The sequence below is a fragment of the Pseudoliparis swirei genome, chromosome 23, assembly GCF_029220125.1.
Source record: "Pseudoliparis swirei isolate HS2019 ecotype Mariana Trench chromosome 23, NWPU_hadal_v1, whole genome shotgun sequence".
Classification (NCBI taxonomy): domain Eukaryota; kingdom Metazoa; phylum Chordata; class Actinopteri; order Perciformes; family Liparidae; genus Pseudoliparis; species Pseudoliparis swirei.
Genome location: NC_079410.1, coordinates 13,223,994 through 13,241,336, shown reverse-complemented (window position 1 = coordinate 13,241,336; position 17,343 = coordinate 13,223,994). Strand labels below are relative to the sequence as shown.

The following is a 17,343-nucleotide window of genomic DNA, read 5'->3' as shown; positions in this document are numbered from 1 at the left end:
AGGGGTTTTAAGGTGGAATCTGTGGTCCTGAACGGGAACGTGCGCGCGCACTCGGGCCCATGTGCATTATGATGGCTGAAAAAAAGGTGGCCATTTACTTCAAGAGTTGAAAAGTGTGAGGCAGCTTTTGATGTAGTAACTGAGGCCAGTTGACATGTGGGCTGGAGGCTTCACGTTGCTTTATAAACTCAAATGATTAAACAACCAGAGGCGTATAGGCTCAATGTGCCCCATCGGAGATTTGACTGTGAAATAAGTCAGGAGACGGACATGTGTGTTCCTGAAAGCCAGCACGGTAACACATCGACATGTAACATACTTTATTGAATTCAATAAAAAGTCATTCATGAAAATATTTTTAAAAATTGTAATCGACTCACCCTTTTCCAATTAACAAAAAAATAATATACACCTCTAAAGTGGAACCTGCTGTCCCCTCCAATACATTGCATTTGAATAGGCTTCATGGACATACTACTATTCTGTATGAAATGTAATAGCGTTCTCATGCTGTTGGCAGTTTGATGATCTAAGTTGTTTACGTGCGTGTCCGATACAAACACGGTTGTGTTGGTCCGATACTGATAAACTAGCACTTTTCAATTAATCATATTTAGCATTTTTTCGCCGATTGGTTTACTCATTTGAAGTATTTTTTAATGCTTGTCACTATTGCCCAATTATCAGTAGCTGAATTACTTTAATCACGTTCTATACTTGAGTGGATTCTATTCTTTGATGGCTTCATAAATTACAAGGTATTTTACTGTCTTTATTGCTTTCAAGCCATCTGGAAGGCTCTCCGGGCCCTTAACAGATAACTGATGCAGATGAATCCTAAAAAAGGAGCACACAGAGGGTGGGAATACACTTGGAGAGGGTTTCTGAAAGCTGGCTGGTAATTGATCCTCATCTGTGACAGGATGGGCACAACACTGCATTATTCAATTGCACCTGGCAACCTCTGGACACATTCCCAATAACAGAGTTCAGATACAGCATCCGCCCCTCACCTACCAACAAGTGTGTTCCTCTGATCGGCCACGAGAGTAGCCCGGACCCTTCCTCGAGTTTACATGTTAAGAGCATTATGGTTTTAAAAAGTCGTCTCCAGTGCGTCGCTGTGCATGGTGAAGAAATACTTGACATAACCCCAGACATATTAGTCTTAACAAGTAAAAGTTTATTGGAATGATACATTTTGCAAAATATTACTTTATGTATATTTTTTAACATACTCATTGTGTTCTAAGGGTATCTGTCAAGTTCTCCAGAGGGGAAAAGATAGTTAAGACTGTCAAAGGCAAGGATATACAGTATTGTTTCCCAAAAGGTACAATAGACTACACAATCACTGTACCCAGGTCATGAGGAAAAGATTAATGTTCTGTTTTTGCTTTTTTTTGAAAATACAATTAGAAAATATGAACGCAAAACATCTCAGATGTAAAAAGTGTTATGTTTGAATGAAGAGTGTGTGAAAAACTTGATGAAAATAGAAGGCAAACACAAGAGAATAACTCATAATTAGCACAAAGCAGTTGATAGTGTTCAGCTGATAGAGAATTAAAGACAATTGACAAGACGTTTGTGGGAAACAAAAATAATTTAAAAAGGAAAAAAGCATTGCGATGACCTCCGTGTCTGAAATGGATCATGTGGCGACGCCTTCCACACACACAAACTCTGATTTAGTCACTTGTCAGATCATAAAGACCAAATATATTACATGTGCTCTCTTTAAAAGGATTACATAGCGTCTTAAAAGTTTCAAATCATTTGCACAAATCAATTAAATAGGAGATTTGAAAGGATGTGGCATGTGCTTCAGTATTTGCAAAGACCGGTTGGTTGGTTGGTTGGTGATCCGCTGCATTGTTCAAAGGGATGCTCAAACAAACCAAAAAGGTTCGACAGCGGTGAGGCCGTCGCAGTGGGGACATGTTTCAGGTCCAGGAGATGTCTTGCCATCGGGTTGCTTTCCCACATGCAAGAAGAACCAAGCTCACCAGAGAAACATGTATCATAACAAATACACACCATGTTTCCAAACCGCATTGGAACCGTCTCCATCAGACAAGTCAAGACATTCAAAAGGTATCCTGTGTTTGATCTCTATTACATTAAGACACAGCCAAAAGAATTACGCAAGCTGCCGAAATCATTTGGAGTTGAAAAACACTCAGAAATGTCATGGTACAAGACTTTATGACAAATTGATGCACATCTAACAATTCACAGAAGCTTTTCAGTGAGATGGACAGAGTCTAGCACCTAGGGCCTATGGAGGGAGGGGGGAGGGGTGGGGCAAACATCCTTCATCAAACCAAGTGTTCAGTCAACAAACCAGCAATGAGATTTAGTCTGCAATTGTCTTGCATCCACAGAAATAAATTTGGCGAAAGGGGACAGCTTTAGGATAGCTTCCTTAGTTTAATTTGTTACATAGAAAGCTGGGAAACGGAAACAAAACACTCCAATCTCAACAGTCCCAAAAATTTGTTTGGACTGCAAATCTATCTGAAGGTGTTACATGGACGGTATATACAAGAGAAAGGGGGAAGGGAGGAAAAGAAAAAGAAAGAAACAAATCCTCAAGGTAAGAAGCACAAGTTCAGTGACAATTATCAGCAAACTTGTCCTACAACTGATCCACGAACAAAGCCCAGAAGAACTTTGACACATTGAACTGGGTCTTGTTCCATCTTCAAGAGAGCAGCCGAGAGTCCATTTCAAGAGTTAAGCATGTTATCCACGATCTCAGGTACCTCAGCACAAATAAAGCATAATGCTCTGCCATCTTTCTTTAAAAGTGATATTGTACAAAAATAACATGCACATTTTGTTGAAACGTTTTGCTACTTTTTTTGCGTATTAAAATCCACCACCATCATAGTTACATACAGAAAACTTTGCAATGTTCTCAGTTTGCAAATTTGGCAGAATTTATATATTTATGAAATCTTAATTTCAGCTTCACACCTATGAGACGATCTTGAAAAAGATGTAATTATATATATACACATATGTATATATATATATAGATCAATAAAGATATATCTATATATAGATGTATGTATATATATATATATGTATTTATTTATTAAATAAACAATAGTCAGGAGTGTGATCACAATGTTAGTTGCTGCTAAACCACAGCCTTTTAACCCACCCATGAGCACTAAATAACACACAAGCACAGAGACATAAAAAGGACAAAATGATCACCGATAGGATTCTTAAAATGCTCTAATAACTTTAGCGAAGAGAAAGACAGACTTAAATGCAAACTTCAGGTTTACCATTTCTCACAGGTCCCCAAAAGGAGCAAGACATGGATGAAGTTTACTGTGATAAATCATTTTCACTGGGTTCAAAGAGGTCACCACTGCTTCAGCTGCAGTGAGTGTGTCGTCTACCCAGTAAGCATGCCACACGTAGCAGACAAAGGCAGACGCAGAGTTTTCAAGCTTTAAACCAAATGGGCACAAGGGCTGATGCCACCGTCGCCAAAGCTCTGCACCAATGCTTTCGACACAGTTTTCCAACCAGTTGGCATTATGATAGGCACATCTGTTGGACTTGGTATTGCTTGGACAGATTCAGGATGAAGAGATGGAGGATGGAGGGGGGGACGACCAAGGTGACAAGATACAACAATCGCTCTTTGAGGAGCTTGTAGAGGGCCCAGTCCGAAAAAAAAGGAGCCCAGCCGATTCAGTACTTTAACAGAAAATCAATGCCTCAACCTGCAAAGACTGAAAACACGTCATGACACCATCAGAAAGATACAAGTATAGCTGGACAGCCACAACTTATGCCTGATCTCTTCGAGCCCCTGTCGCAAACACAAGAGGGATAAATAAAATGAATAGGTAACAGTTGAGAAACAATCAGAAAAGGCAACACTGCTGGTTCTGTTGGATCCTTCTTCACTTTGCCTACCTTTCCATTTGGGGGGAGAAGGAGGAGTGTGAGGGGGGGGGGGTTACATTGTTGTCGTCATTACAAATAAGCAAGTTAGCAGTCCACCCTAGAGCTTCCTTCCTCTCCGACCCCCTTTTTAATTTCTAAACCTCTCTCTCTCTCCTTCTCTCTCTGCTACTCATGGATGGAATCTAGAACTCAGCAAACTCCTTTGCACATTTCTCTGTGAAGGAGACTCTGATTTCCTCTTCCTCGTAGTCGTCAAAGTTGCTTGTGTCACCGGGGCCTTTGCACTTAGGAATAAAGGGAGCCTCCACCTGAAACACACAAGACAATCAAACCCATCAGAATGATGCAGTGGGGTCCGTCAGAGGGAGCCAACGCCCGAGCAGGAACACCACAAACTACTGGACGGCTAAGAACGGGTGCCAGGGGAGAACAGAGACCACTGAAAGTACATTCATATTCCTTTAGAGTTCATTTAGTCAGGGAGTGAAATCCGTTATGCAATCAAGAAATCACCCATGAATACTTGGAAGATATACTGCAGGACCAATTTAGTGATCATGTGCCGTCATTTGTTTTCCCTCTAGCCAACTCATTCATTTCTAATTTAGCCGGTAATTACTTAAGAATCCCAAGAAAGAACTGCATGAAAGTACTGAAAGTATGAACTTGCTGGATTCATGTATCTTATGCACAAATGTGGCATATTTAGTTTTGGTCAGCTCACTGACATCACTCGTTACATGACTGACTGCTGTGTGTGTGTGTGTGGGGGGGGGGGGGGGGGGGGTCCCTCTCTGCAGCATTGTCCTAACGAGTCCAATGTTAGGAAGGGTTCTTTATTAGCCTGTGAACTTTGTGAAACCCTTTGAGAACTGTGATTGAGCTGTTACACATTAACCTGGGATTATGTGGAGCAAAACATGTGGTTCTGTTTCTATATCGTCCCGTGGAGAAGGACTGTTGTGGCGCTGCCGTAATTCTACTTAATCTACAGATAAGAAAACGAACACAAGTTTTGTGTTCTAGACATTTTGTCCGTACTATCATCGTGCAGAGGAAGCACAGATGTTGTGAAACTACACGTAGCCAGATGTAGACCAAAGACTCTTCCACTGACTTCAGCCATCTTCCTCTGTACGCATCACTTTGCCTCTGCTAGCTCATTTCAAAATGTGGAGGTGAGTTCCATTTGAACCCAAGACCACTGAATGAAGTCCAGCCCGCTCACCTTCTTCTGGTAGATGGCGATCCAATCGGTGGTGGCAAACCACTTGTGGCCCTTGATATCGTTGACTCCGTTCCTGAGGTTGCCGAAGCGCTTGGTCAGGTCCACCTGCAGCAAATTTCTCAACAGATCCTTCAGGTCCGAGCTGAAGTGGGAGGGAAAGCGAACCTGCAAACGGTGAAAGCCGTGTGTGAGTGTGTGTTCTCAACCAGCCCGACAGTTTATACCTCATGCTATTCTTTGTAAATACACTGCAGGACTCTGGCCTACGACTGCAGGTTAGTGCAAGCCTGTGAGCGGCGCGTGGTGCGGTGAGGCCGGTGACTGGTTCGCGCTTGGCCCGGCTGTGGTACCACTGCTCGTTCGCACTACTCCACTTTCCTTTAACTCTCTCCTATGGGTTGGTCATTTTTCCTCACAGGGTCACTTCGCCTTCCACTGGTACTTTTTGCTTAGAGTATGGGCCACGGAACAAAAGCCAGAGATGACGGCCATTTGGGAGATGAGAAACTGGCCTGCCTGACGTTAACTGTGCTGCCACGTTCAGAGTCACCAAGGGCTTGTGATGTGGTGGAGTTCCAATGCCCCGAAGAACAACAACCGATTGGGTTTCACCGACTTTTCACGCCATCGAGTCGATTCACCCGTGAGATTGGCAGTCGGCTGAGGCTCCTGAGATCGGGGTCGCCCCTACCACGTAGTGTTAGGAACGCCGGCTGCCTGATTCATAACATGCATTGTTGTCTGAATGTCATCAATCTGATTATAACAGTTATTTCCATGTAAATGTGGACCCTAAGGTAAATATTCTTTAGTAGAACAAAGTCTGAATAATGTAAAGTGCAAGATTCATTGAGGAACATGTAGTTGTTTTGCATCAATGCACACATGATTCCACCACGCCTTCATGTCAATGCAAAAGGCAGAGAAAGAGATGAGACAGGTAGATGGGTTTCCTCTCTATATCGGTGCCAATAGGAGGAAAACAGAAAACTGTAATTTCTTCAGGAGAATCCACTCGATACAGGAAGCTGAAGTTACATTATTGGACAATTAACCCTTGACTTTTAATCTTTATAATTGTAATCTTAAACTGCAAATGTTTCACACAACCGCAACAATCACGTGATGAACTGTGACAAAACCATCACGGGTCATTTCCCCTCCCCCCACCCACAACTGCCGAAAACAGCGCTTGTGTGAATTATGGACTTTTAAAGTGTATTTTAGTTTGCGAACCACCAACTCTGTGAAGGAGCAGCGCAGAGGTTTCCCCCTTGTTGTGCTGAAACAATCAAACTTCTTACAAAATGGTTATTTATTCATACTTTGGTCGGCTTATCTAAACTAACCTTCCCTGATACAATCTTCTCGTAAATCTGAATAGGCTGGTCAGCAAAGAAGGGGGGGTAGCCAGCAGCCATCTCGTATATCAGCACTCCCAGAGCCCACCAGTCCACTGCTTTATTGTAACCCTGGAAAACACACAGGAAATAAAGGGCTGTGACATCGTCCTCAAACAACAACTCCCACACAGAAGAGTGTTGACAGCAGACGGTCCTGAAGCTGATGTCCGACGAGAACAAAATGGCTTCCTGGGTGAGGCCCCATGGTGAGAACGCTCCTGCCCTCGTGACATGAGGCGCCGTGCCAACGCCTACCTTACTGAGGATGATCTCTGGTGCCAGGTACTCTGGGGTGCCACAAAGCGTCCAGGTCCGTCCCTTCACCCTTTTCGCGAATCCAAAATCTGTGACCTGGGGAACAGAGTGCACAGCTCTGAGCACTGACCACACACACACACACACACACACACACACACACACACACGCGCACAGAGACCAATGGAACGCAAGTCTTGTCGATGGCTGCTGTAACACACATGCAATGCTTGCCTGTATGTAACCTTGCTGGTCGATGAGCAGGTTCTCTGGCTTAAGATCTCGGTAGATGAGATCCAGCGAGTGAAGGTATTCAAAGGTCAGTACAATCTGAGCTGCGTAGAAGCGGGCGTGGGGTTCACTGCAAAACACATCGGGCACAAGATTTACTTCAACCAGTGGTGCTTAGGAAAATGTCGGCGGGAGCTAAAAGTCAAAAATCAACTCACCTGAATCTACCGATTCTCCTTAAGTGGGAGAACATTTCGCCGCCGGGTACATACTCCATTATCATATACAGATTACTGTTGTCCTGCAGAGATGTGAGCAACATATTACTTTGACCAGCAAAATAAACGTACAAAGATTAGGTGAACATGCAGAGAAGACCACCAGATAAACAATGTAACGCGTACCTTAAAAGAGTGCTCCAGTCGCACGAGAAAGGGAAAGCTGACCGCTTGCAGGATACGTTTCTCGTTCAGTGTGTGTTCTATCTGCTTCAGCTTCACTACCTAGGAAGGATCAGGACAAACGTAATGCATCAGATTGGCTGACGATACATCATTATTATAGAAGCAAAAAGAGAGGCTCTCTACTTGTGCCAGCCGTCTTTTACCCATATTCCTAAGGCGTAATATTCCCAAACTAGCCTCTGAACACATTCCTCCATCCCCATGCTAAATGTCATTACGTCAGACACGATCTGATCTTTAAAAACAGGGACTCTTTCAGTGCTAATACACTGGATTCTAGGTTCATGGCACTGTAGGACATTTGAACTTTTCTTTTTCGAACAAAGTGATCTTTATTATATTTATAGGATCAGAAGATTCACTTGTAGCACGGCAAAAAGATTTATGTTGCACGGGCGCTTCTTCTTTCTCGATCTTCTAACCAGCGAGGCATAATATATCCACACAACAACAACAAAAATCACTCAAACTTTTCAATTCGTGGGTTCAGTAAATATCTCTTTTTTTTTAACCAACTTCAATGTCGCCACATTTCAATCATCTCTTGGCTGAACACTTGATAGTAGATATGGGTTATTTTGAGCTCTCTGGTTTAAAGTTTGAATAACAAAAGTACATTAAGACTTTAAGAATGACTGTCAAAGTCCTGGGATACTTACCAATACAATTACTTCCAAAAAAACATTTATATAACATCAGAAACACAAGTTAACCAATACCATTTATAATGACAGCACTATTTCTCTTAGAAGTACTGTACCTTCTGTTTGTCAAGTATTTTCATGGCAAAATGCTGGCCCGACTCGTTGTGTTTCACCAGCATGACCCGGCCGAACGAACCAGTGCCTAAAGTCTTCAAACGCTCATATTGGTCCAAAGCCGCAGTTTGCTGAAGGGGAGAGAAGAGAGTCGTTGAGACGAAAAGAGGAGAACAACTTGCCACCAACATACCATGAAAAGCCAGACTTTAGTTCATCGTTTCTCCTAAATAATACCTCCATTAAAAGGTGTTGTTGTGACAATAACATGTTTATGAAAGGATTTATGTGTTAAATAAAAATTAGACATGTTATCATTATATCTATTTAGTCTACATAAGAGATGCACAGACCTACAGACGCACACAAACAAATAGTTACGAATTAGCCCAGTAGAGGGTGCACTGCCCCTCTGAAATGAATAGGAAATGATGGGCGGGACCGATTACGAGAGAACAAGTACAGAATGTGAAAACAGAGGTCAAATTGATTCAAGATTTTATTATAAGATGCATTCTCACACAAAAAATATTAGCAAGACAGTGCAAAAGCATGAATGAATCATAAAAGAATGAACGCAATGAGGGTTAACCAAAAGAGAGAAGTCATTCTTCACTTCCTCACCTGTGCTGGATTCTCCCATTTCTTCAGGAAATCTTCTTTGGCTTTGGCAAGAAACTCCTTCACTGTATTTAGGAACAAGGAGCATATTCATTAGCCATAGTTCATCTGTTTTTACGAGCACAGACGTACAGGGTTTTGAATAATAGGTCACCACAAATAATCACCAAGACCCAGGGAAGGAAATAATGTGTGTGTGTGTGTGTGTGTGCGTGTGTACTGAGACGAACATGAGGTGCATTTGTGAATAAAATGTATGCAACATTACTCCAAACATATTAAGCTTAAGTCAACAGATAATAGATAGTTTCAGACCAATGATAGCTGATACACTGGCCAATAACCACGATAGTATTGCGTTGCAAGACAACAAGGACACACCAAACCAACTCACGACTAGTTCACTGAAAATCAGGGGAGGGGTACAGAAAACAGAATATCCCGAGGAGTGCAGAAAGATACAAAACAACGACACCGCTGTCGATCTTTCTAGTGCAGGCGTGCCTCAAGTCTGAGTGTGCCAGGTACGAGTGACGGAGGAGGCCTCTCATAACTCTGGAGACGCTCCCGGGTTAATGGTTGAGATGGAGCCCGTATGCATAAAGCAGATTCACGAGTCCCAGCTTTATGAGACGGTGGTAAAGAGAAAGCCAAGCACATGACATTTCAGAGATGCCAGGAGCCATGTGAGCGACTCGGAGGTCTAATTAAACTAAACGTGGCCATGTTAACCGGCACACAAAAGGCTATGTTCAGCGAGCTAAACACTTGGACTTCCCCCCCCAAAACGAGTCATGGTGTCGCCACTGCATCCCGACGTGGGGACAAGAGATGGAGACATCGCTGTTCTGTCACGGTGCCCCGACAACTCGACACAACGAGAGAAGTTTGGCAGAAGACATGTGAAGTGCGTGTGCTGGACGCAGCCACTGCCCCACGACACAGAACCCATGCTTCTGCATTACGGCCAGAGACTTGAACACAGTTTATTTTCCTCAGAAGTGGACTTCTCGAAATAAGTTAGTGTTTCTACACTTGCGGATGCAATGTTGTGTAAAATAAACACATCTGGAACTAGAATGGGCACTCGGTGGAGCGCATACAAGATTGGGCATTGAATTAAATAAAAATTGACGGTGCGATGGTAAAAATAAGATTTTGACCTTTTCATGACCCGTTCAATCCCAAAATCTAATCAAATGGTCCCCGGATAATAACCAATCATCCCACCAAATTTCATGCGATTCGGTTTAATACTATTTGACTTATGCGAATAACACGCACGCATACAAATACACGGCGATCAAAACATTACCTTCAGCATTTTCAATGCGAAGGTAAAGATAAGTTGAGGGCAGTTTAACGCAATGCCACAATTAAAGACACGGTAATGCAAAAACCCACATTCAACACTGCATCCACGTACACGCCCGCCACTATGGACCAGAGAGCAACACCGTGGCACACATACCGTCAGATGCAGCCATTCATTTTTCTGGCCCTTATCTTTATGGTATGATCACAGTGCACTGTGGGAACGAGTAGATAACCAGTCGTTCCTCATTCCTCCTGCCCATCTGTGTACTAGTTGAGGACACTAGCTGCCCCGGCAGATGATATAAATAGGAAGGAGGAGCATGACAAATGTTGTGATTTCAATGTTTTCCCCTTAGCGTTTGGAAAAAAATATCCCCTCAATTGTATTTCCAACCCTGGTAACATCAGTATTTATGAAATTATTTCTAAAAATGTATTAATAACTAAAAAAACAAACAAACCATGTCCAGTTATTCACGGTATTGTGGAATGTCCATCTGCCTCAGTAATCGATGTAAAACAAAAGCCAAGGTCACAGTGGAACTAAAGCAAGCCGGTCAGCTGTCAATAATGACAGTGCATCGGAATGTAATCACCAATATTTGGATAGTAATATTTAAACTAATGGGCTTTTAAATATGATAAATATCATTGAAGACATTAAAAGAAATTGCAACGATCTACATAGAAATTGTGCATGAGTGCATCCCTCAGACACACACACACTTGAAAAGTACACAACGGCTTAATCCTCATCCAGCTAATGTGATTTCCTGCAAATTCTCCAAAGACCAGCAGCTCCAACAATAGGATGGGAGAAAGCCAGCAAGAACGGCGGAGACCAAAGTTCGCATAAACATTTCGAGAGCACTGCTGCTCCCAGAGAGCACTGGAGGCAGACTGGTCAACGGGGAGAAAACATTTCCAGTGAAAGTTGCTCAACTCCCACTTCCAAGCCGATGAAGCCACGAATGGGGCGACTACGTCATAACCGAGAGCTGCTCAGACGAAAGACGGGGGGGTGCTGCTGGGAGCGACACGGCAAAAACCAACAGCTGTCTGAGGAATGCTCTTGATCTTGAGAAAGAAATCCCCGTTTTGAGGCCCGGTTGCCATAGCTACCATGGTAAATGCAGGTGATTAACTTAGGCCCGACCCCTCAACTCTCCTGTAACCCAAAATTCCTTACCATCTGGACTGACTACGGGTTCCTCTGGTGCTGCAGCATCTGCCGAGCGCGACCCCGATTCACTCGAGCGCGAGGACGACTCCCTCTTGCCTGCATGCCTTCCGGAGCTCTTCCTGTCACACATTAGCCCTGCAGAGTGTCCCCTTGTTCTTCTTCCTTGACCTCTTCCTCAGGGTCACCGATTCATGACCTTTCCTTCCCCTACGAGAGCACCCTGGTCAGATCAGCAGCCCCGCTCATCCACAGAAACGGGTCCAGAGTCGTTGCCAGCGTCCTCTGCCTTTCCTGTGACCGTCACTCTGCTCGGGACCAAGTTCAGAAAGTAGCGTCCACAGCCAGTGTGCGGTCAGACATAGCATGAGACCAGCGCGGCTCCCTTTTCACTCACACGGATCAATTGGACCCTTGCTTTGGTTTGTATCAATATTTATTCTGTACACAAAGTACTCTGCCGTTGCCTCCCATGTCAAACACACACACACACACACACACACAGAGGTTATATATTGATCTCAACAGAGGCATAATCACCAGGGGGAGGGGCTTAAATCCCTAACTGGTATATTATCCAACCCAGAGAGGAAGTCCCATGGAAAACAAGGCCTCTGTGAAGACCCTTGAGATTAGCTAGACACATCCAGAATCTAGAAACTTTCCCTAATTAGCAGAACCAATCAGACTTCAGTTGCAAAAAAAAAAGAAAGTCTTCTCCAAGTTGATCGGGATGTTTTTAGAAGTAGAAAGCTGTGAATCAAGAACACACAAACTTCGTCTCCAAGCCCAAATGCGCCAGAGTCGATGTAGTGCCAGTGCTGAATCAATTCTCCAAAAATCAATCCTGCATCTCTCCCCTGGGCCTCACTGGCCAACTCTGACGCAGGCACAGAGGGGTTATATTAGGGCGCGCTGACCGACATTTAACTGTGAAGCTTTCCAAATCAGGTCCCAGGCTTCACCCGGCCTTGTTCAGAAAGCACACATCCCCATGTGGTGCGTACAGAACCAGTCAGACGGGCCAACGGAGCTGCATGTGAACCAGGACGGTGTTTTCATGCGTGTAAAAAAGGTGAGACATGAATTAGTACTCATCAGCTCAATACTGGCAGCAGATATCTTACGGTACCTGGTGAGCAAACAGTTAGTGGCTAAATATACGACATCCTACTGGAGGAAGGGATTTGGCTCGTCAACATACTGACCGATCCAGGAGCAGAGGAGCTGAAAGCTGAACTGCCGGTCACATCACATGTGCCACGCCAGGCCTGCACAGTTCATCAACATGTTATCAAAATAGAAATATGGCCAACTGCAATTCTCAGATATTCGTGAAAGAATCTGTCTCATTGTGTACTTGTTGAATATTACAGATGTGCAGCGTTAACATGACCCCTGGCTGAAGTAAAATACAAACAGTTTTACTTTGTGTTTTTATAGGTTACAGTGTATTCATTCATAATGCATGACATTATTGTATGCTATAGCTTGATGTTTCCGCAGAGAACAAGAGATTTCAGGATCACTGCCCGTAAATACAACTGCAGCTTTTGAAAACACAAGGATTACAAATCCGCCTGTTGTTGCTGTGAGAATCCAAAAGGAAACTGCCGTTCCTTTTCCGATCCCTGAAATCCATCCTTAAGTTCTGCTCTGCTTGCTGCTGCTGCTGGATTTTGCATCTCAAGAATGTTCCCTGGCAGAATGTCAACTTGCCAACCGAGTACTGTCAGCGTATCTGAGGTGGCTGATTGGCGTTTAAACAGTAAGGTCCACTGGTAATCAGCGTGGACTCATAACAAAGCCCCTTTAACTGGAGACAGGAAGTGATGACCGAGCCCAACACAAACCAGCTGCGTGCAGAGCGGGAGCAGGACGTGAGCCTCAGAGATATTTATAGATACAGGCAGTTGCAATCTGACAGGGTGCCACCTTATTATATGAGGCGCAATTCAAAACGCAAAAGATTACAATGCAACAAACCCGTATGTCATAACATTGCATGCGAAGCACAAGAAAATATCGTCAAGCCATCAAACGCTCGCACAATCCAATTTAAAAAGAGAACTACCAGTGAGACAGGCAATGGGAAGAGTTTTCTATAAAACAAAAATTGTACACGTTTGTTTGTACAGGTTCATTATGACACTGCGTAACAGTTTACGACAAATAGTATCGTGCTGTGCAGAATGGTGCCCGACAGACACTTCCACAGTGAGAAATGTCTTCCTTCGAACTGGAACTGGGGAACAACCGGCCACAGAGAAGAGACAAACTGCTCTTTGACTAATCGTACACAAGATCACTCCTCCAATGTCAATATAGAGTCAACTCACCAGGTCACGGTATTAATTTAGTAACAAACATAAGGAAGAAGGAACAAAAACAGCTTGGTTACCACTTTTAAACGTACGAGTTGGAGTTCAGCGTGCGACTGGCTAAGCTGGCGGGACAAATGGCACGGACTGCTCCCCAACACACGCGTCTGTCCAGCTCCAGAATGAAAACTCACACCAGCAGCAAGCCTCGAGCTCATCCGGTGGTTGGCCACGTCTGCCTTCTCCACTGCCCGTGTCCCCGAGACAGGGCCCGGATCGGTGGAACAGCCTTCCTGCCAGCCTGTGAATAACAGACATCATACAGGGCAGGAGGACGCCAGCTGATGGTCAGTGCAGAGTCTCAAACCTGCAGTACGTCCAGAGGTTTTTACAAGCAGGAAATCCAGAAAATGTGATGCCAACGTCTTAAGGGCCAAAACGTCAAGCGGTCCTGGCTGCGTTCAGTTTATAGAGCAGCGAAGGCAACGACCAACGGTGGAAAGCCTGGGCTGGACCTTTCTCGCTCCTTCACTTCCTGCTGCAGTTCACAGAGCGTCTATCCGGCCCGCTTCCTCCCAGGGGCCGGAAATCAGCTTTGTGTACTCGTACAGCGGCTGGAAACTTCAGGAGAAAGAGACCCTGCGTACCAGAACAAGCCCTCAGTCCCAACGCTCTTTCTGTAGATTGAAAAACAGTCGGCCATGTTGTCCTTAATTTCTCGCTGCTCTGTGAAAAAGAGGCGTCTGGGCGTGGGCTCTGGATCCCTGGTCCGCGTCTGTCTCTGGGGATCAGGGTGGACCTTCAACGATCAGTCTGATTATGATGTGAAGCATGATATGTGAACACATATTCCAGTGCAGCAGTGTCTGCTCTGTCTTTTAAGATACTAATCCACCAAGTTACATTATTTATTGAGCATGAAAAAAAAAAATCATGGGCCTTGTGACACGGTTTATCTCCACAGCGCCGTGTCAGCGCTAAAGAAACGTCTCCTCTGTACATTATCGTTCTGGTATCAGGGAAAGAACACAATGGCTTGTTTATGATATCTTTAAAGATATGAAATAGACTTGGGCGTCGCTTGGCACAGAACAGAGGGATGATATCCGTGCAAAATAGATAATGCAAACAGCGGAATGGGATGAGAATGTCAGATGAGACGGGCGGCCGGTTTATACCCACTGTCCACACCCAGTGAGTCCGAATGGATATGGGTTAACATTACAGGGGGACTGGAAGTAATTATTCACACATAGATCAGCATCATTTTGCAGAAATCTGCTCAGACTTTGCACACTTGAGCGTTATTTATTATTAGGGTCATGGATAAAACCATAAAACGGTGTCCTCCGCAGCCTTTTGTGAGGCCAGCAATCCCAACTGGTAAAAAAGAAACCAAACAAGCGTTTTTAAGAAAATTGGATTACATTTAGCCCTAATTTAGTAGTTGAACTCTGAGGATCAATGTAAATAGGCGTTTATTTTCCTAGCTTATACAAACGGCACCTTTTTCTTTATATTACAACCGATGGACGTCTGAGAAGCTCGTCAAAATAATGAAAAGTTGGGGTAAACATCAGTCCACAAAACAATTGGCATAAGTGGGGATGCTCTTCCTGACACACACACGCACACACGCACACGCACATGCTCCAAATGCTGCTCATCACATGATATTCAAGAGACTCCTTAACTCCCAAGATTCTGCCTGGAGAGGATCACCCTCATGCATCATATGACCCCGTCCTGGTGGCTTTTACCTTCTCCGATAACAACCAACTTCCATCTACTCACTGTCAAACGCAGCCTGTGGGACTTGATGCTCGGGCCAACACAACACTTCAAAAACATTCCAAAATATGTGCATCTTCACATTGGTCTCAAATCCTCGTGTTTTAAAACAGTCATTTAGTATAAATAACTTTATTTAAAGTCCACAGTAAAACCTCACACAAGTGTTTAGGTTTGCAATGATATTGTAACAGTTGACCTTAGGAGAGAAGGAAAATAAAAACATCTGAAACCTATGACTATACGACCTATGACTGTTGTATAAGGAGAGTTGTTGTCATCCTCCTCACTGGCCCCTCCGAAGATAACCTGAGGCTTTAAATCACGAGCTTTCCCACAGAATCAGTGGAGAGAATGAATAACATCTTCTCCTGTTGAGATGAACATGGTGTCACAGTATAACAGCTCGTTTGAGGTGTGGATGTGGATATGAAAGGCCACGGGTGTCTTTCATGGGGTGGACTTTAGTTGATAAAGCAGGAAAGTTGAGCAAATCCTGCACCTCCACGAAGAGTACATGGGTGTAATATTACATGGAGTCAGTGTGTAGGGTCCCCTCGGCCTTCATACAATATACAGGTGACAAGTTACAGTATGTATATAGGTGCCACTGTAGCTAAACAGGAAATAGCAACACTGCACGTCAGGTAGCATGATATAGCTCGCTGCTGCAGCTCCGGGTAAAGAGTACTCACCGCTCTCCATCTCGTTGCCCTTCTTCGCGGTGGGCGTGTTGCCCATGATCGCAGGCCGATGGTGGAGTCCCTGGGCTCAGACAGAGTCTTCCTTGAGTCGATGAGGGACGCTACACCGCGAACGCAGTCGCTGGGCTCAATGACGCTGACAGCTAGCTACAAGCTACCATTATAGACCACCAAGCGGAAATGTGTTTCCTTCGACACCTCTCCTCGAGGAATTCGGCCGAACTCCGACCAAGCGAGTAAATACAAGCCTGCAGCCGACACTAAAAGCTTACGGTTAGCTAAGCTAGCAGGCTAGCTAACACCCGCAGAGGTGGCCAGTAGACGTTAGCTTCTCTGGCGTTAGCTCGCGGATTTCCAAGCGAGCCCCGGCGAATCAGGATGTAACTCGGCTGTCCTTTGTGTCCAGAGACGTCTCGGCTTATCCAGAATCCAGTCCGGACCACGAGAAGGGTCCCGTAAAGCAGTTTTCTGTCCTTACGTTCACGAACAAGCTCGCGGCGTCCCTCGCAGTCTTATCCCGGCCTGAACTAACCAGCTGCTATCTCTGTAGTCAGGCCTGTTCGCTGGAGACCTGGGCAACACAAGTGGGGTCCAGGTTACTCTTTTTCTCCGCCGTTGGTATTTTCAAAAGGATCTCTCCCCATTCGTTTCCAAACCAGGCATCAAGTGCAACGGTTTCCTGGGACCGACCATCTGATAGTCGATTCCTAAGATCAACAGACCCCTTCCATTAATCTTCAAACCGCAAGGGAAACTCCAGTCATCCATCCACCGGGTCCCGCCTCTCGCCGCCTCTGATTGGCTCCTAACTCAGATCCTTACGCGACAGAACTCGCAATCCAACTGCTGATTGGATAAGCGTCAACGCATCCGGACATCACATTGATGCAATTCGTCTGTCAAATTATTCGAGTCCGCCCCCCGCCAGACTTGCTAAAAGCCAATACGCCCCATAAGTGTAATTGTGTTTTTTTTCTTTTACTTTAAATTATCAGCTGTTTGTATTTATCCGACTGAGTTACGGACACGATACAAAAAAAACGTTCCCGCATCTTTCAATCGCAATGTATTTTCAGAGCAGTATTTTCCAGAGCCAGCTCTGTAGCCTAGCCACCCCTTTTACCCGACCGATCC

General features: G+C 44.5%; 1 protein-coding gene across 4 annotated transcripts; it reads right to left on the bottom strand.

Moving 5' to 3' along the window:
• Positions 1–1,162: 1,162 nt before the first annotated feature.
• prkacaa (protein kinase, cAMP-dependent, catalytic, alpha, genome duplicate a) lies at positions 1,163–16,981 on the bottom strand. 4 transcript variants are annotated; one of them, XM_056406592.1, is made up of 10 exons: positions 16,201–16,981; positions 8,900–8,961; positions 8,278–8,406; positions 7,458–7,556; positions 7,272–7,354; positions 7,057–7,183; positions 6,823–6,918; positions 6,514–6,636; positions 5,165–5,329; positions 1,163–4,244 (listed from the first exon to the last, which is right to left on the bottom strand). In XM_056406592.1, exons 1-10 carry the CDS (start codon positions 16,244–16,246, stop codon positions 4,119–4,121), a joined length of 1,056 nt encoding a protein of 351 aa, XP_056262567.1. In that variant the 5' UTR covers positions 16,247–16,981; the 3' UTR covers positions 1,163–4,118. The 4 variants fall into 4 exon arrangements, with proteins under 4 accessions (XP_056262567.1, XP_056262565.1, XP_056262568.1 ...); XM_056406590.1 differs by lacking the exon at positions 16,201–16,981 and adding an exon at positions 13,909–14,564; XM_056406593.1 differs by lacking the exon at positions 16,201–16,981 and adding an exon at positions 13,810–13,857.
• Between the last annotated feature and the right edge of the window lie 362 nt (positions 16,982–17,343).

Bases quoted from the DNA above. Each gene is read 5' to 3' on its own strand.
- prkacaa (XM_056406590.1), bottom strand. From the start codon at position 14,035: ATGATGTCTGTTATTCACAGGCTGGCAGGAAGGCTGTTCCACCGATCC. The intron at 7,557-8,277 runs GTACAGTACTTC...GATCCTTCCTAG, and splicing joins AAATACTTGACAAACAGAAG to GTAGTGAAGCTGAAGCAGAT. The intron at 7,184-7,271 runs GTGAGTTGATTT...TGTGTTTTGCAG, and splicing joins AGGAGAATCGGTAGATTCAG to TGAACCCCACGCCCGCTTCT.